Source organism: Pristiophorus japonicus, chromosome 1, assembly GCF_044704955.1.
Source record: "Pristiophorus japonicus isolate sPriJap1 chromosome 1, sPriJap1.hap1, whole genome shotgun sequence".
Lineage (NCBI taxonomy): Eukaryota > Metazoa > Chordata > Chondrichthyes > Pristiophoridae > Pristiophorus > Pristiophorus japonicus.
This window is the reverse complement of record NC_091977.1, coordinates 166,841,398-166,861,598: the sequence shown is the minus strand read 5'-3', so window position 1 is coordinate 166,861,598 and position 20,201 is coordinate 166,841,398. Positions and strand designations below refer to the sequence as shown.

The 20,201-nt window shown below is 43.8% G+C and overlaps 1 protein-coding gene across 1 annotated transcript in view; it reads left to right on the top strand.

Moving 5' to 3' along the window:
* Positions 1 to 252: 252 nt before the first annotated feature.
* The window catches only part of LOC139259126 (2'-5'-oligoadenylate synthase 1-like), a gene marked incomplete at its 5' end in the record, with an annotated part of 55,574 nt that continues 35,625 nt past the window's right edge, over positions 253 to 20,201 (top strand). The window contains 3 exons of the mRNA XM_070874877.1: positions 253 to 429; positions 4,192 to 4,384; positions 17,523 to 17,713. Of these exons, the coding sequence (XP_070730978.1) occupies positions 253 to 429; positions 4,192 to 4,384; positions 17,523 to 17,713 (561 nt within the window). The remainder of the gene's footprint in view (positions 430 to 4,191; positions 4,385 to 17,522; positions 17,714 to 20,201) is intronic.

Sequence of the window (20,201 nt, the reverse complement as noted above, 5' to 3'; positions counted from 1 at the left end):
GAACCCCCATGGAAATTCAACCACTGTTATTTTACCATCAGCTTTGAATTTTTTCTGCAGATGTGTATTTTTTAACCGAAGGCATATATAGAAGGGTCACCTAGATGTTTCTGTCTCCAAATAGCAACCCCAGTTAATTAGTCTTTTCTGCCATTTTCAATCAAATTACAATTTTGCTTGCATTTCATATAATTGTTTTATCTGATGTTTTTTGAATATTTGCAGAATTTCTAGATGGTTTTCAGAAACTGATGGAAGTGTCACAGAATAATGCAGGCTATTAAATCCTACAACTGTGTGCGTTGTGGCAATTACTTTGCCAGTCAAACAGCCCTAAAGCATCACTTTCAAGCTAAACATATTGGAAGAGTATACTGTGACAAGTGTGGGATTGAAGTGCTGCGAGAAAAACTGAAGGAACATGAAGAGGTGTGTATCCGTAGTATTCTCCATGATTTATCATCTAGTATACAGTGGAGCTCCACAAGTGAGAAAAGTTAGGAATTGTAAAAGAGACAAATTAATCCTGATTAGATCTACATAGACCATTTAGTGAGAAAGCATGTCACTTTTCAAGGTTGTGAAGCGTAGTATGTCCTGTGCTGTACATTTTTTTTGGAATTCCGAGATCACCATTTTAACATTAAATATCAATTCTTTTTCTAAATTGAACTGAAAATGCTGTGGAAATACTGCTAAAACTTCAAACAGCTGTTCTTTTCTGGTTTAATATTTTCTAACTCTGAATTTATTGCCCTGAAAATCTCTGGGAACCTTCTTTGCTTGGGTAAGTACAACAGAGCAGAGCCCCTACCTGCCTTAGTCCCAGATTGGAACCAGGTAATTTGTATATCTGGCTACAGTGTTAACTGTGGCTCAGTGGTAGCACTTTTGCCTCTGAATCAGGTCGTTGTGGGTTCAGGTGCCACTCCAAGAAATTTGAGCACAAAATCTAGGCTGACACTTCAGTGCAGTACCTATACTGCAGTAGTGCTGCACTGTCGGAGGTGCCGTCTCTCAGGTGGGTATAAAAGATCCCATGCCACAATTTCGAAGAAGATAGGGGAGTTATCACTGGTGTACTGACCAATATTTATCCCTCAACTAACGTCAGTTTAAAAAAAAATTATTTGGTCACTATCACATTGCTGTTTGTGGGACCTTCCTGTACCCAGATTGGCTGCAGCGTTACCTACATTACAACAGGAAATATAACTCAAAAGTACTTAATAGGCTGTAAAGTGCTTTGGGGTGACCTCAGGTCATGAAATACACTATACAAATGCAAGTCTTTTCTTTTTTACTTTTATAGGCTGCTTGCACCTGCCTAGTGCATCACTGACACCCACCCCAACCCATCCTATCCCACTCCATCCTCCTAAGGTGGAGCGTTGCCTTGCTGGTCCATCTGAAACAACCAGAGGCTCAAATGGGCCAAAGGGAAAAAAAAATACCTAAGTCTTTTTACTCCAATGGGAGCCACTCTGCTGCTAGAGAGGATAATTGATCACCCAGGATTGGGTATCGCATTCCAGTCAAGGTTTGTGGCCTCAAAGGGACTCGTGCTTGGTCTCAACTGACATTTCAAGGGAGTAAAGGGAAGAATTTCTTGTCAAAGCCCAAGAACTCTCATCCCAGTGCGCCCCCTTGACGTATGGTGACTCAACGGAAGACCTGCTACAACCCCCTCCCCCCCCCCACTGCTCTATCCCGACTGGAATGTGAAGGTTTAATCTAAACAGAGTGGACCCCAGCAGAACTGGTTTCAATCCCATGTTCTGGGAGGCACCCCCCAGTGAACATCAAACTTAGGCTCTCTCACAACCTGGGAATTTTGGGACCATTCGGTTTGCTACAAATATATAATAAATTTTGAAGCACTTAGTTGTAACAAATGCTGATGATAACCATTCTATGGACATATGCACAAGCCAGGAATTTAGAAAAGAATCGAAACATTAATGAAAACAATGTAGTATTGCACTATTGGCTGAAATGTATAAAAATATATCATGTTTTGTGTTTTTATAAATTCCAGTTATGTGATAAAACTGCTACAAACTCTAACATTCTAACGTGATCATTGCCAAAGCAACATGCTGATAGTCTGATTGTTTTAATGCAAATATCCATTTTTAAATAAGGGTAACTGGAAGAAAAAGGTGGTGGTCAGCAAGAATGAGCCTGCAGTTGGTAGAATGGGCTTTGAGATTTCAATTGAAGTGTCTGGTAAAGGATGTGATACAAGTCAAGTGGGGTATTGAGAGCATATTGCTCTTCCGTTATCAACTGTTCTTTTATTGTACTAAACATTGTAGTCAATTTTCATTAGGTTCTCTCATTTTAAAAGAAACTGGCCATCTGGTTTTCTAATACATTTTTTGAAGAGATGACTAAAGTTACCTTCTCAAGGGCAATTACGGATAGGCATGAAATGCTGGCCTTGTCAGCGACACCCACATCCCGGAACAAATAAAAAAAAAAAAAATAGTGGACAGGGGAATGTTTATGGATGTTATTTATATGGACTTCCAGAAGGTATTTGATAAAGGTCCTCATTAGAGATCGTTCGCTAAAGTTGAAGCTCATAGAATTGAAGGCAAATTATTGACCTGGTTAGGAAATTGGCTCAGTGAAGGGAGACAGAGAGTACAGATAATGGGTGGGTACACTAATTGGCAGGATGTGATTAGTGGTGTCCCACAGGGATCTGTGTTGGGGCCTCAACTATTCACCATATTTTTTTAATGACTTAGATGATGGGATTAGAAAGCCACATATCTGAGTTTGCTAATGACACAAAGACAGGTGGCATTGTAAGCAGTGTAGATGGAAGCATGAAATTATAAAGATATTAATAGATTAAGCCAATGGGAAAAACCATGGCAAATTGATTTCAATATCGACAATTGTGAGGTCATCCACTTTGACTCTAAAAGGGATAGGTCAGAGTACTTTCTAAATGGTGAAAAGCTAGAAACTGTGGCGGTCTAAAGAGATTTGGGGGTTCAGGAACATAGATCATTAAAATGTAATGGACAGGTACAGAAAATAATCAAAAAGGCTTACGGAATGCTGGCCTTTATATCTAGAGGACTAGAACACAAGGGGGTAGAAGTTATGCTACAGCTATATAAAGCCCTGGTTAGACTAGCCCTGGAGTACTATGTTCAATTCTAGGCACCACACCTTAGGAAGGATATATTAGCCTTGGAAGGAGTGCAGCGTAGGTTTACCAGAATGATACCCGGACTCCAAGAGTTAAATTACGAAGAGAGATTACACAAATTAGGGTTGTATTCCCTGAAATTTAGAAGGTTAAAGGGTGATTTGATCAAAGTTTTTAAGATATTAAGGGGAACTGATAGGGTAGATAGAGAGAAACTATTTCCGCTGGTTGGGGAGTCGAGGACTAGGGGACATAGCCTAAAGATTAGAGCCAGGAGTGAAGTTAGGAAACAATTCTACACACAAAGGGTGGTAGAAGTTTGGAACTCTCTTCCACAAATGGCAGTTGATGCTGGGTCAGTTGATGATTTGAGGGGCTCTCACTTCTTCTGGTCAGAAGTGCCCGGGCAGAGGAAAGACAGTCGGAGGCTTGCGTAGAGCATAAATGCCAGCGTGGACTGGTTGGGCTGAATGGCCTGTTTCTGCGTCGTATATCCTATGTAAGCCTATGTAAATCTATGATTGATACGTTTTTGATAACCAAAGGTATTAAGGGATATGGGGCAGAGGCGGCTATATGGAGTTAGGTCACAGATCAGCCATGATCTCATTAAATGGCAGAATAGGCTCGAGGGGATAAATGGCCTTCTCCTGTTCCTATGTTCCTAACTCACCAAATCCATGTTTTCTGAAAACTAAATTTGAAACTGCACAACTTAGGCCTTAAAAATGACCTCAAAAGGATTGGCAAATAAAACAGAATCCTATTTTTTAAGCGTTACTTAGAAAAATTGCCAGCATTTTGTTAAGGTATTTATGCAACATCTTTGTGAAAATGTAATGATTTCAATAAAATGAGGCAAAAAAATTGCAATTTCTTTGTAATGTGCACAGGAAATATGTTCATTACTGTACAATATCACAACCAGTAAGCACACTGCTAACTTTTTTGTTTTGTACATTGGTAGCTGAAAGTAATATTTTAAAACTATATGTAGTCAATATATTGTGCTTCAACTGTAGACCGTACATTACAAAGATAAATGTAATTTGTCGTATGAGTATCCATACTGGGATGAACCCCTGCAACGAGAGGACAAGTTTGTGGCATCAGAAAAGTGTGTGTCTTGCCGGATGTGTGGCAGAGTGTTTGGAACCATCCACAGCAGGGAGCAACATGAGAGGCAACATCATCACTTTACAGCCAGCCAAAGAGGTAAACTACATTCAAAAAATCCCATTACTTTGTTATGTACAAGCTTATCAGGAAGGAGACCATTTGGTGTGGGTAAACTTAACTCAAAATTTTACTGTTACTTAAGAGTTCTAACTCATAGACCTAGTTTTTCCTTGTGATTACCATCTGCTTTTGGGGTGGATTTAGGGTGGCTGGAAGAAATTGCAGTGCTGACTCCTTGTTCATAGATAGCCCGTGACAATTTTCCTCTGAAAACGATATTGATGACCATCTAGCTCCTGCTAAAATACAATTCGATGCACGCAAATTGTACTTACATTTTACATTAATATCCCATTTTGAATTTCCATCCCTTGTTGCCTGTGACTCACCTCTTTTTAAAAAAAAAAACAACACCAATATAAAAGAGGCATTCCGACAGGTGGATGTGGATATGCAGGCCATCTTCTGAAGATTTATAGTAGCGACTACTTTACTGTTGAAGATGTATCTATTTTATTTTTTCAGCTTTTTCCATCTCGAGCTTGTGGATACATTTAGAATTGCTCCTGCTGTGCTTTGTTGTATTTTTCACCATAAGCACAGAACACACTGTTTCCATTTGGAACTCTTTTTTACCTGTGCTTTAAAGAGAAAGATCAGGAGGCCAATGCAGGGAAGCTAGGCTGATCAAGCATGACTGGAAGTGTCTGGCACCCACACTTCTATATTTACAGTTACACCCAGTGATAATTAAACCTCTCCAATCAGTAGAACACAAGAAGACTGCGGGGGCAAAATTCCCCTGTTGTGTGCCTCCTGTTAGCGCCTCCGGGGGGAGGTGGGGTGGTGCAACTGGCTCCTGTGAAATTGAATGGGAGTTAGCGATAGTGCCACATCCCCCGCTGGTAGCGCCCGGGTGGCTGCACCTCCGATGATGATGTCATCATTGCACACGGAGATCCCTGTTCGACCCGTGGCGGGCTGTTTTTGTCCCGCAGCAAAAATTGGGCAGCGGCCTGTGAGGCTGCCGCAGGCAATATCAGCGCCAGCCTTGTGAATTGTGAACTGGGCCGCACACCGATCGCGGGGCGAAACTTAAAGGGGAGGTGCGGCTGCCGTGCCAGTCAGCCCTTTCTCTTCTGATTTTGCGGGGTCTGTGCCATGATCTTGCAGCCCGGCACTCCATTTCAGAACCGGGCTGAGATCATGGCACTTCGCATCCCCAGTGGCAGAGTGGAGGCCCACCAAAAGGCCTGCAGAGCTCGCAGCATCCCTCCCTTTAACGGAAATAGGAGGGCCTGGGGAATGCATCAGCGCTGAGCGGAGAGACTGTGTAGCATTCCGACGTTCGCTTGGGTAATGCCCCCGATTCCGCCCCGAGAGAAAGTGGAACACGTGACATTGCTCTCTCCTTCTTGTCGGGCAGTAAGCCCAATTTCTCTTCTGGGGCAGCATTTTTGCGCTGGGTGCAGAATGTGCAGCCTCGGAAAGGTTACCGCCCCCAACCAGGCCGATTTTGGCCCTGGTTTCCATTGAGGCAATAGAGGAGTAATTCCATCAGTTTAGTGCAGACCTGGAGCCTACCTCTGCCAGAGGCACTAAATTGCCAATATTAGTCAAAGTCACAATGACACTCAACTTCTATGCAGTTTCTTTCAGGCTGTATTAGGGACATATACAACATCAGAAATTTAACTGTCCGCTGATATGTAAGGTATTGTTTGCTTGAAATGCATAGTTCATCATCAACAACAACAACCTGTATTTATATAGCACCTTTAACTTAGAAAAATGGGGACTTGGGGGAGTTGGGACTGGAGAATGGGGATCGAGGCATTGGGATTACATAAAATTATATAGAATATACAGCACTGAAACAGGCCATTTGGCCCAACCAATCCATGCTGGTTCAGGCAGGGGAATGAGTGGGACTGGGGAATGGGGCAGGTGTGGGGTTCAGCATTTCTTGCAGAGCTCAGAGCAATAGCAGCAGTAACAATGTGGAAGTGAGAGCAGCGCAGAGAAAGGATCAGTCATTAAAGGTGTGAGTTAAGACCTGGGACTTTACTCTGGGTACATTGCGAAAAATTGATTCTACTGGTGGGTGAATGGGGAACAAGGGGACAGAAATAGGATTCCCACTGGAAGATTTTTGCACTGAGGGCCATGGGATGCTTCAATACAATGTGCCCTGTGAGAAGTCCCCCAAACAATGAGTCCACTGCCCTTTGTGAGAGATCTCTGTTTGGTTCAGGTCAGCCTGTGCTGGCCAGTTTTGACATGTGAACTCCAAGTACTTCTTGGTGCTGTCTGAGGCTCTCAGCTCAAAGTTGTCACCTTCACAAACCTGTCCAAACCAGGACCCAAGGAGATAGGAAGAGAGATGGGACTTGTTAAAGATGGTGTCGCCTGGGGAGCCTGACCGCACCTTGTGCAGTGCAGGGAGAATTAGGCTGTAGTTATAGAGTGAATATAAGTGGGTTATAGGATTACAGTTAATTGCAGGTCGGATATCGGATACATATATTGCTACCAGTTATCTATAGACTATCAGTGAGTTATTTTTGATTGAGAATAATCTGAGTGCCACCACTATTGCAATTAATCATCAATGCAATTTCATTGAGTTACTATTAATTACTGGTGTAATCAAAGTTTCTCCCATCTATGGTTTCCCCCTGCGACTCCCTCCCCCACCCTCGGTTTCCCTCTGTCACCTGCTGGTGGCCTACTGGTTCTTGCACGATATCTACTAGCGCGGAACCACGAGCAAAGATACTCAACTACAGGGAACACAACCGTTGTAAGATAAATGCATTAACATTTGTAGGTGTCATGTGGTCAGCATGTCATGTGATCAGCATGTCATGTGATCAAACTTCCAATAATGCCTCCAACCAGAGTTAGCAACCCAATTACGAACACTTCCATTCACTGGGCATGCGCCGTCCCTTTAGTTGGTCTGCTTCCCTCAGTGCCAGAGATTGCCTTACTTTACCTTTAATGAAAGAATCAGAAAAATTGGGGACTCTGTGATCTGATGTAGCAGTGTCAGATATTCTGGGGGAGAAATTGGCCTCCGTTGCATCTTCCATTAGCACCTCCGGCGATCGAGACGGGGCACTCAGGGCTTACCGACCGGGTGGGGCGGAATCACCGATGCCCGCGAACTTCTACGGCGGGTTAGCGCTGGCGCTAAGACTTACCACCTTGATCTCTTGCACCCCGGAGATCATGGCGTCATCCGGTGTGCGTCGCCCCATTGCCCAATGTAATATTAACTTCCGCCCCCTGCAACATTGCCAGGCGTCAACAACGGCAGCTCCAGGAGGCATTGTCACCTTGGCTGGCCGCTTGGGGAACGATAATTAAAGGCAGTGGTGGTCAGATAGGCCAACATTTAATTCTGTTCCCAGTGTATTAGATTTTGCTTTTCTTGTAGGTCACAATTGCACAGCCCTGCACTCTTGTGATTGGGGCTGCTATGCGCGTATCGCAGATGCCTTCGCCCAACATTGACAGCCTTAGGATTCAATCAACACTGCTTTAGCCCTTTCCTTTAAGGAAGGGAAGGAGTCTGTAAAACTGTCGGCGCTGCACGGAACATTGTACAGAGCTCTGCCGATACTGCCCCTCTCACTCCCTGTGGTGCTCGAAGGGAAGTGGTAGCGCTTGATTTAACACTCCACTTCCCTCTTGAAGTGCTAAACCAGAAGTCTCCATCAGAATCAATTGTGTAGCACCTGCCGATACTTTACACTCTCGCAAAAGTTATTGCCCCAAACGGGGCACTACGCAATTTCTAGTCCTCTTTCTTTTCTGACAATAGTACAATTTCTTGAATTAAATAATGGCTGGCCTACCAATTTAAGTTGCAGCAGCCAATTAAATGCTGCACCATATTCCCCCGCCCACCACCCATGGAAAGCTCCCCCAGTAAAGGGAATATTAACGTTCCTCAAACCAGTGCTCTCGCCACATCGTGGGATCCACACTCACCACTATGCGCCAGAGCAAGGTTAAGACTGTGGAACAACACATTCCAAAAGGCTGAGATCGGCCCATGAGATGGAGAGGTTGCGAAACCACTCGGCAGCCAGTCTGATGAGGGTTAATGAATCAATATAGCTTCGTAAATCAGCTGTAAACCAACCGGTGGTCATAGTAGGTTTTGCAAGCGGGTCGCACACCTCAGAACTGTATAACTAAAACTATCAATCATGGAAGGTTCATTTGGAATGCTTCCCCTGCATATGCTTGAATAAAGATTGAAAAAGTGAATCTAAGATTTCGTCTGATTGATTCCGTGACCGCTATATGGACAGGTGTCGATCCCTTATTTCAGGAAGTCCACCTTGAAGAAAAGTCGTCTTTTTACCCCAACAGCCCATCATCCCTTTTGTCTCTCTAATCTCTCCTGTCTTCCACTCTATCACAGACCTTCCATTTTGTTCTTTCTTCCCCTCCCCATTTCAGTGCTTAAGAATGTGCTCTTTTCGAACATTTGGCAGTTCTGATGAAGGGTCGTCGACCCGAAAAGTTAACTTTATTTTTCTTTCCACAGATGCTGCCTGACCCGCTGATATGTCCAGCATTTTCTGTTTTTATTTCAGATTCCAGCATCTGCAGTATTTTGCTTTTAGATAAGGGAATATCACTGACAGCCTGCCCAAAGCATTAAAATTAAACTGACCCAAGAGAATGCAACTGAGGTCAGAGCAGTTCATATCAGCAAGCAGGAGTGCTTTCCTGACGCACTTCTGGCAATAACCCTCCATCAACTCTTACGGGGGGGGGGGGGAGCGGGGAAATTGAGGCCCTTATCTCCTTTTGATATAAAAATGTCATTTAGTTTCCTTTGGCGTCTTCTACTTTTTTGTAATGAATCCGGCTGCACATCTGTTTGGGATTTGCTTAAAAAGTCACTTTTTAAAAAGAAAGAAATTGCATTAAGATTCAAGAAGGCATTGGAAAAATAACCATTCAAGTTACGGGAAATCAAATAATGGAAACCTAAACTCTCCAGCAGAATGAATGCTCTAATAGTAGATTTTTATGAAAACCTAGAAGTCTATGGAAAGAAGGAAATTAACTTTCTTTAATGTTACGACTGTGTTACAGTAAAGGGTTAGAAAACTGGAGATAGGTGCTCCAGTGGCTCAGCAAGTGCAGCTGAACCATGCAGGTCAGGAAGGACTCTTAATCAATCCCCCAATCTGTGCTGAGTTGGTAGTAGGGTTCTGGCCAAGCTTACTGGTTGTGAGTGTGAGTGTGAGTGTGAGTGTGAGTGTGAGTGTGAGTGTGAGTGTGAGTGTGAGTGTGAGGACAGGATCATGCTCAGCTGTAATGCCCCCTATGTCAAATACACTGCTGACACCGTAGTCAAATCTCTCATATGAGTAATGACCATTTGGGTATGGTCATGATAGAACATAAGAACATAAGAATTAGGAACAGGAGTAGGCCATCTCGCCCCTCGAGCCTGCCCCGCCATTCAATAAGATCATGGCTGATCTGGTCGTGGACTCAGCTCCACTTATCCGCCCTCTCCCCGTAACCCTTAATTCCCTTATTGGTTAAAAATCTATCTATCTTTGACTTGAAAACATTCAATGAGCCAGCCTCAACTGCTTCCTTGGGCAGAGAATTCCACAGATTCACAACCCTCTGGGAGAAGAAATTTTTTCTCAATTCGGTTTTAAATTGGCTCCTCTGTATTTTGAGGCTGTGCCCCCTAGTTCTAGTCTCCCCCACCAATGGAAACAACCTCTCTGCCTCTATCTTGTCTATCCCTTTCATGATTTTAAATGTTTCTATAAGATCACCCCTCATCCTTCTGAACTCCAAGGAGTAAAGATCCAGTCTACTCAATCTATCATCATAAGGTAACCCCCTCATTTCTGGAATCAGCCGAGTGAATCGTCTCGTACCCCTTCCAAAGCCAGTATATCCTTCCTTAAGTAAGGTGAGCAAAACTGCACGCAGTGCTCCAGGTGCGGCCTTACCAATACCTTATACAGTTGCAGCAAGACCTCCCTGCTTTTGTACTCCATCCCTTTCGCAATGAAGGCCAATATTCCATTTGCCTTCCTGATTACCTGCTGCGCCTGCAAACTAACCTTTTGGGATTCATGCACAAGGACCCCCAGGTCCCTTTGCACCACAGCATGTTGTAATTTCTCCCCATTCAAATAATAATCCCTTCTACTGTTTTTTTTTCCCCAATGTGGATGACCTCACACTTTCCGACATTGTATTCCATCTGCCAAACCTTAGCCCATTCGCTTAACCTATCCAAATCTCCTTGCAGCCTCTGAGTCCTCTACACAACCCGCTTTCCCACTAATCTTAGTGTCATCTGCAAATTTTGTTGCACTACACTCTGTCCCCTCTTCTAGGTCATCTATGTATATTGTAAACAGTTGTGGTCCCAGCACTGATCCCTGTGGCACATCACTAACCACTGATTTCCAACCGGAAAAGGACCCATTTATCCCGACTCTCTGCTTTCTGTTCGCCAGCCAATTCTCTATCCATGCTAATACATTTCCTCTGACTCCGCATACCTTTATCTTCTGTAGTAACCTTTTGTGTGGCACCTTATCGAATGCCTTTTGGAAATCTAAATACACCACATCCATCGGTACACCTCTATCCACCATGCTCGTTATATCCTCAAAGAATTCCAGTAAGTTAGTTCAACATGATTTCCCTTTCATGAATCCATGCTGCGTCTGCTTGATTGCACTATTCCTATCCAGATGTTCCGCTATTTCTTCCTTAATAGTTTCAAGCATTTTCCCCACTACAGACGTTAAACTAACCGGCCTATAGTTACCTGGCTTTTGCCTGCCCCCTTTTTTAAACAGAGGCGTTACATTAGCTGCTCTCCAATCCGCTGGTACCTCCCCAGAGTCCAGAGAATTTTGGTAGATTATAACGAATGCATCTGCTATAACTTCAGCCATCTCTTAATACCCTGGGATGTATTTCATCAGGACCAGGGGACTTGTCTACCTTCAGTCCCATTAGCCTGTCCAGCACTACTCCCCTAGTGATAGTGATTGTCTCAAGGTCCTCCCTTCCCACATTCCTGTGGCCTGCAAATTTTGGCATTGTTTTTGTGTCTTCCACTGTGAAGACGGAAGCAAAATAATTGTTTAAGGTCTCAGCCATTTCCACATTTCCCATTATTAAATCTCCCTTCTCATCTTCGAAGGGACCAACATTTACTTTAGTCACTCTCTTCCATTTTATATATCTGAAAGCTTTTACTATCTGTTTTTATGTTTTGCGCCAGTTTACTTTCGTAATCTATCTTTCCTTTCTTTATTGCTTTCTTAGTCATTCTTTGCTGTCGTTTAAAATGTTCCCAATCTTCTAGTTTCCCACTAACCTTGGCCACCTTATACGCATTGGTTTTTAATTTGATACTCCTTTATTTCCTTGGTTATCCACGGCTGGTTATCACTTCTCTTGCCGCCCTTCGTTTTCACTGGAATATATTTTTTTTGCGCACTATGAAAGAGCTCCTTAAAAGTCCTCCACTGTTCCTCAATTGTGCCACCGTTTAGTCTTTGTTTCCAGTCTACTTTAGCCAACTCTGCCCTCATCCCACTGTAGTCCCCTTTGTTTAAGCATAGTACCCTCGTTTCTGATACAACTTCCTCATCCTCAATCTGTATTACAAATTCAACCATATTGTGATCACTCATTCCGAGAGGATCTTTTACGAGGAGATCGTTTATTTTTCCTGTCTCATTACACAGGACCAGATCCAAGATGGCTTGCTCCCTTGTAGGCTCTGTTACATACTGTTCTAAGAAACAGTCCCGTATGCATTCTATGAATTCCTCCTCCAGGCTACCCCATGCGATTTGATTTGACCAATCGATATGCAGGTTAAAGTCCCCCATGATTACTGCCGTTCCTTTTTCACATGCCTCCATTATTCCTTTGATTATTGCCCGCCCCACCGTGAAGTTATTATTTGGGGGCCTATAAACTACGCCGACCAGTGACTTTTTCCCCTTACTATCTCTAATCTCCACCCACAATGATTCAACATTTTGTTCATTGGAGCCAATATCATCCCTCACAACTGCCCTGATATCATCCTTTATCAACAGAGCTACCCCACCTCCTTTCCCTTCTTGCCTATCTTTCTGAATCGTCAGATACCCCTGTATGTTTAATTCCCAGTCTTGGCCACCTTGCAACCATGTTTCTGTAATGGCCACCAAATCATATCCATTTGTAATGATTTGTGCCGTCAACTCATTTACTTTATTTCGAATGCTGCGTGCATTTAGGTAGAGTGTTTTCATCTTCGTTTTTAAACCATGATTTTTAGTTTTTACCCCTCCTGCAGCCCTTTTATATTCAGTGGCCCTTTTTGTTTCTTGCCTTTGGTTTCTCTGCCCTCCATTTTTACTCATCTCTTTTCTGTTTTTTGTTTTTGTCTCCTTTTTGTTTCCCTCTGTCTCCCTGTATTGGTTCCCATCCCCCTGCCATATTAGTTTAACTCCTCACCAACAGCACTAGCAAACACTCCCCCTCGGACATTGGTTCCGTTCCTGCCCAAGTGCAGACCGTCCAGTTTGTACTGGTCCCACCTCCCCCAGAACCTGTTCCAATGCCCCACGAATTTGAATCCCTCCCTGCTGCACCACTGCTTAAGCCACATATTCATCTGTGCTATCCTGCGATTCCTACTCTGACTAGCACGTGGCACTGGTAGCAATCCCGAGATTATTACTTTTGAGGTCCTACTTTTTAATTTAACTCCTAGCTCCTTAAATTCGTCTCGTAGGATCTCATTCCTTTTTTTTTTACCTATGTCATTGGTACCAATGTGCACCACGAAAACTGGCTGTTCTCCCTCCCTTTTTAGAATGTCCTGCACTCGCTCGGAGACATCCTTGACCCTTGCACCAGGGAGGCAACATACTATCCTGGAGTCTCGATTGCAGCCGCAGAAATGCCTATCTATTCCCCTTATGATTGAATCCCCTATCACTATCGCTCTCCCACTCTTTTTCATGCCCTCCTGTACAACAGAGCCAGCCACGGTGCCATGAACTTGGCTGCTGCTGCTCTCCCCTGATGAGTCATCTCCCTCAACAGCACTCAAAGCAGTGTATCTGTTTTGCAGGGGGATGACCAGGTGGGACCCTTGCACTACTTTCTTTGTACTACTCTTCCTGCTGGTCTTCCATTCCCTAACTGGCTGTGGCTCCTTCTCATGCGGTAAGACCAACTCACTAAACGTGCCACTTATGTCATTCTCAGCATTGTGGATGCTCCAGAGTGAATCCACTCTCAGTTCCAATTCCGCAACGCGGTACGTCAGGAGATGGAGGCGGATACACTTCTCGCACACGTAGTCCTCAGGGACACCGGAAGCGTCCCTGAGTTCCCACATGGCACAGGAGGAGCATATCACGTGACCGAGCTCTCCTGCCATGCCTTAACCCTTAGATACCCTTAAATTGGTAATAACAATGTTACAGTTCACTTACTGATATAAAAAATAAAAAGAAAAGCTACTCACCAATCACTTACCCCATTGGCTGTGACGTCACCTTTTGATTCCTTTCTACTTCTATTTTGCTTTCTCTCCCGCTGTAGCTGCACCGGTGCGCCTTTTATAGGCCGCTCCCGCCTCTCACCAACTGCCACTGACTCTCGAGCTCCCGCTGGGCCTTTTATAGGCCGCTCCCGCCTCTCACCAACTGCCGCTGGCTCTCGATCTCCCGCTGGGCCTTTTATAGGCCGCTCCCGCCTCTCACCAACTGCCGCTGGCTCTCGATCTCCCGCTGGGCCTTTTATAGGCCGCTCCCGCCTCTCTCCAACTGCCGCTGTCTCTCGATCTCCCGCTGGGCCTTTTATAGGCCGCTCTCGCCTCTCACCAACTTTGCTTATCCGTTGGAAGTGTGTACGCTCTACCGAGAGAGTATACCTTCTGTCTGATAAGTCTCGCCGGCCGGAGAATAAAGACTGCTTTGTTGAAAGCACAATCGGTATTCGACTCAGTAATTTCACTGAACCAGATTGAGAGAAAATAATCTACATTTACATTTAACATCTGATGCCTGTGGAACTGTAACCCATTAATATTCAAGGCCTTCGGGAGAAAAGAGCAGTAAAGTTTGGCAAACAAAAAAGCTGAATCATTTAATTTGTTAACCAAACTGACGTGAAGGAATGTAAAAGCAGGTGACCTCGCTGCCTTTTGGCTGGGAATGGGAGGGGGGAAATAAAGCAGTTTGTTCTTAAATTATTATAAAATAGTCTTTGAAAATAAAATGTGATCATTTTATTTTGGTTTCCTGTGTAAAGTTGAATGTTTAAATTATAAATTTATTTTCAATATGGTACGTTATCAATTAGAAATGAATAAGTGCCACTTTTCTAAGTTGATACTACTAACGAGGGGACCAGCTGGGCATATCAATAAATTGTGGGCATGCGATACTCGCTATGATTCTCTGTCCATTAAAATGGAGAACAATAACTTCCATTTATATAGCACTTTTAATGTAAAAAAAATCCCAAGGCACTTTGCAGAATAAGTGAATGAGAAACAGACTCTCAAGCATAATGAAGAGTGACCAAATGCTTGGTTGAACAAATTATTTCTGAGGAAATTTGTAGATGGGGAGAGAAAGGTGGAGGGAATTTCAGAAGGTAGGACCCCAGTGCTTGAAGGCCTTGCAAATTAATGGTGAGGTGAAAGGGAGGGAGACGCACAGGTGATTGGAGTCAGAGGAATAAAGTGTTTGGGGATATAGAGCTGGAGGGGGTTGTGGAGATAGGATGGGGCAAAGCCATGGAACAGTTTAGAGATGTAAATAAGGATTTTAAACTTAAGGGGCTGTATTTTCGGCTTTCCCGATTTCCCGTTAATTGTGGTGGGGCAGTAAAGATACTGCCTGAAAAAAAATTTGCACCCTCAACTGGGGAATTCAGCAAAAAATGAGGATCCATGATCGGGGGTATTAAATCAGGCATTACACGATGGACTTTGTGCGCCTGAGCCAAAAATCGCAGCGTTTTATAAAAAAAAAAAGTTTTGTTGTTTAGTGCCCTGCAACAAAAGGTTGTATATTATATGGTTTTATTTTGGTGGGGAGAGTTTTTATGACTTTGTTGCAGTAAAATTTATGGTTCATCATTTGCCATTGGTGTCTTGTGCATCATTCCAACGTTCACCGGGGATGTGCCTTTATGGGGGCACATAGCGTGTCCAGTATTAGCTCCATCCCTCAATTTCCTCCATTTAGGAGAGTCAGTCCATTATGAGCTGCAACGTGTGACTCTTGGTCCGGCAGCATCTCCATGCTGCCTACCCCATGGATGGTGTGACTATCCAATGGAGGCCTTGCCAGGCTCCTCTTCATCGTCCTCCTCCTCCTGAGGTGGGCCTGCAATCCCTCCTGACAATACCTGGCCCCTCATGATGACCAAGTTGTGCAACATGCAGCACGCCACAATGAATTTGGATACCTGTTGAGGGGAGTATTGAAGGCTGCCTCCAGAGCGATCCTGGCATCGGTCTGCCTGTAGGTAATGGCATATCTCTGTTAGCACTTCCTTTCGGAGGTGCAGCCTTCTCACATACTGCTTCTCAGAGAGCTGGAGGTATGAGCGTTGGTGCCTGTAAACCCATGGGGGGGTAATCCCTCCTCCCCAGACGTCTTCGGACTCTTCTCATCCGACATGGCCAAGAGCCCTTCTTCTAGCTTGATGTCGCTTGGCAATTACATGGAGAATGATATGCTGGCGAACTAGTAATGCCCCCATTAAATTTTCTCATTCACCTTGTAAGGACACTAATGGCTGTTTGCAAGTTGGAGCTTCACGCAGCGTGCTGTGCACAACCGTTGCAGTCAATGTGACCTGCGATGTAGGATCCTCATCCCTCCATTTAAATACGCTGCCAATACTGCCTGCTGCACCCTGGGAATGCCTGGTTTTTCAGATGTATCCTGGGGCAGGCGTTTAATGAGGGGTTGGGGCCGCATTTTGCATCCGGGGCGCTAGCGCAGCGTTGCACGACGATTGACGTCATGATCTCAGTGAAACTAGAGGGCGGGGCCGTATTTACTGGCCAGGCGCTAAAAGCTGGACGCCTGGCGTAACGCCTAAAAACAGCATTTACCGCCCCACTGGGGCGCAAACAGAGGTGCAAAAGAACCAAAAATCCAGCCCCTTAAGGTGTTGTTGGAAGGGCACCCAATGTAGGTTAGCAAGGACAGTGTGATGGACTTGCAGGGCTTAGTGTGGCATAAGATACATGCAGCAGAGTTTTGTACAAGTTGTAGTTTATGGGGGTGGAGGATATGCAGCAAGGAGAGTGTTGCAATAATTGAGTCTAATGTGAGAAAGGCATGTACTGTACAAGGGTTTCACTGACACATGTAGCACAGAGGTAGGGGTGGAGTCAGAAAGTATTATAGAGCTGTAATTAGAGTCTTTGTGATGGAGAGGATATGGGAGCTGAATCTCAATTGAGGTCAAACTGGGCACCAAGATTGTAAACAGTCTATTTCGGCCAGAGACCTTGATTTGAGACTGAAGTCTATGGCTTTGGTCTTCCCCAGTGTTGAGCCTGTGATTTTCTGATATGCACAAGACAGCGCACATGCAGAAAATTACCCCCATAGTAAGCAATCTAAACCGGGAATTCCAGTGCAGAAAACCACTTCCCATTAATTTCTGTTATACTCTATTATTAATCCAAACATGAAACTTAAAACACAAATATAAAATATTTCTGAATTTTCGGTATACTCTTGAGTCAGCGCACTGTTAACTTTCACCCAGTTACAGCTGCGCATTTTAGACATCTGAATAAGTTTCTGCAAAATGTTTTTGTTCAGTATTTTCATATTTCTTTTTTAGACTGAATAATATAATTAAATGGAGTATGGTGCATTCCAAATCAAATATAACATTTATTAGCAGCATAGTTGAGTATTTCTAGGGATTGAACTGTGCTAGTTAACACAAGGATTAAGGTGTACAACTTGATCTTTGATGCAAACTGGCAGCTTTTCAAATAGGTAATACAAAGTGCTTTTTCTATTTTTAAGCATTTTAAGTAGCTTTCATTTACCAATTATGTAGGTTCTTAAAACAAAAAATTGAATTTTTGACTGCATTTTTATAGCAAGAATGTCAACAGCATTCTCTCTGGACAGTATATTGGATCACACAAGCCCACAGCTATTACAAAAATTCATGGAAACATACCTTCGACCAGAGATTGGACTCATGAGAATGGCTTGTGCTGGAGAAGTAGAAAAACTCATTGACTTAATTCAAGAGTGCTGTCCTACATCTGTGACCCGACTCATCAAGGTAATGGGTGCAATCTTCAAAAATGTTGTATTTGGGGGCAGTGAATTGTGGGAAATGTTAGACAATTTGCATTTGGTCTGTATTTTTTTATGGAAATAGCACTATTTTGCTTTCTGTGGACATAGTTCGATAGTTATTAGTTTCAAAGGATGTGGATGGCCAATTTTAACAAACTTTTCAGCTGAGAATTGGAAGGGTATATAGACAGCCATTCCCAAAAATTTACACACGTAATTATTTACATAAAGGCAAGTTCACAATCCTGCATTGGATCTACTATACACCAGTTCATCTGTACCACTAGTGGTCCTAATTTCGTGATGTGTGCCGGGGGAAATATGGCTCTCTCTTTTTATGGATTTGGCCTACAATTTGAAGAAATTATGGTAATAATTGCCTTTATAGTTGAACTTAACTTACTTCAATATGTGTTACACTCTTGATAGAGATTACTTTGGATCCTGATATGAGACACCATTTTGCTGCACGTTGATGTACCTGACATTTTGGGATCAGGTTGGTAGGTCTTTAGGTGCTCTAGGTCAAGAGGATAAGAAATGTAATCAAATTAGGAGGACCATGTAGTCTTTCCTCCTCAAAACTCATAGATGTCTGTGGTACTCTTTGCTTTGCTGTGAAATAGGAGGCACCCTGGTTTGCTATAGGTATGCCGAGGGTGATATGCCTGTTGGGTAGAAACTGTAGCATAGTGGGTTCCCCAAAACGTAGTAATGAATTCTGGAAAGAAACATAGAAACATAGATGCAGGAGTAGGCCATTCGGCGGCCCTTCGAGCCTGCACCACCATTCAATAAGATCATGGCTGATCATTCATCTCAGTACCCCTTTCCTGCTTTCTCTCCATACGCCTTGATCCCTTTAGCCGTAAGGGCCATATCTAACTCCCTCTTGAATATATCCAATGAACTGGCATCAACAACTCTTTGCAGCAGGGGATTCCACAGGTTAACAACTCTCTGAGAAGAAGTTGGTCCTCCTAATTTGATTAGGTGCTCTCGGTCAAGAGGATAAGAAATGTAAAGACCTACCAACCTGATCCAAAAATGTCAGGTACATCAACGTGCAGCAAAATGGTGTCTCATAATCAGGATCCAAAGTAATCTCTATCAAGAGTGTAACACATATTGAAGAAGTTTCTCCTCCTCTCAGTCCTAAATGACCTACCCCTTATCCTAAGACTGTCTCCCCTGGTTCTGGACTTCCCCAACATCGGGAACATTCTTCCCGCATCTAACCTCTCTCGTCCCGTCAGAATCTTATATGTTTCTATGAGATCCCCTCTCATCCTTCTAAACTCCAGTGTATAAAGGCCCAGTTGATTCAGTCTCTCCTCATACGTCAGTCCAGTCATCCCTGGAATCAGTCCGGTGAACCTTCGCTGCATTCCCTCAATAGCAAGAACATCCTTCCTCAGATTAGGAGACCAAAACTGTACACACTATTCCAGGTGAGGCCTCACCAAGGCCCTGTACAACTGCAGTAAGACCTCTCTTCTCCTATACTCAAATCCCCTGGCTATGAAGGCCAACATACCATTTGCCGCCTTCACCGCCTGCTGTACCTGCATGCCAACTTTCAATGACTGATGAACCATGACACCCAGGTCTCGTTGCACTCCCCTTTTCCTAATTTGCCACCATTCAGATAATAATCTGCCTTCGTGTTTTTGCCCGCAAAGTGGATAACCTCACATTTATCCACATTATACTGCATCTGCCATGCATTTGCCCACTCACCTAACCTGTCCAAGTCACCCTGCAGCCTCTTAGCATCCTCCTCACAGCTCACACCGCCACCCAGTTTAGTGTCATCTGCAAACTTGGAGATATTACACTCAATTCCTGCATCCAAATCATTAATGTATATAGTAAAGAGCTGGGGTACCAGCACAGAGCCCTGCTCAGCATAGTGTACTTTCTGAATCACATTATGGGATTTGGGGAAACACGAAGGGTTAATGCTGAATTCTGAGAAAACAACTTTGAGAAAGAAGCGGCACTTCTCGCAGGCAGGCAACAGATGACTTGGGGCCACTAAGGTTATATCTGGATCATTTGGTTTCTCAAACCAGTTAAGCAGCTTGCAGAGCTGGCCTTTACCAAAACATCGAAGGCAGTTTTATGGCTGCAGTTGTGGTTAAAATGCTTTTGGAAGTAAAAGGATAAAAACATGGACAGGATTTCTGCTCTCATCAGTGTATGTAACAATTAACCATCCATTGGGCTCAATTTTCCCCAACACCGTTTTTTGGCGCATTGCCAGAGTTACGCCTGTGTTTTTTGGCCCCAACTACTCCAAAAAAAATAAGTAGCAAGTTTCCCCATTCTATTTTTTGAAATTGGCGCCGAGCAGCCTGTCCTGTAACTTTGGGAGGTGGAGCCTAATGTCTGCACCCAAAAAATGATGCCCCCACTTCTGTGCATGCGCGAAAAAAAAGGACGTTTTTGATGTGATTGCCATGGGCGCG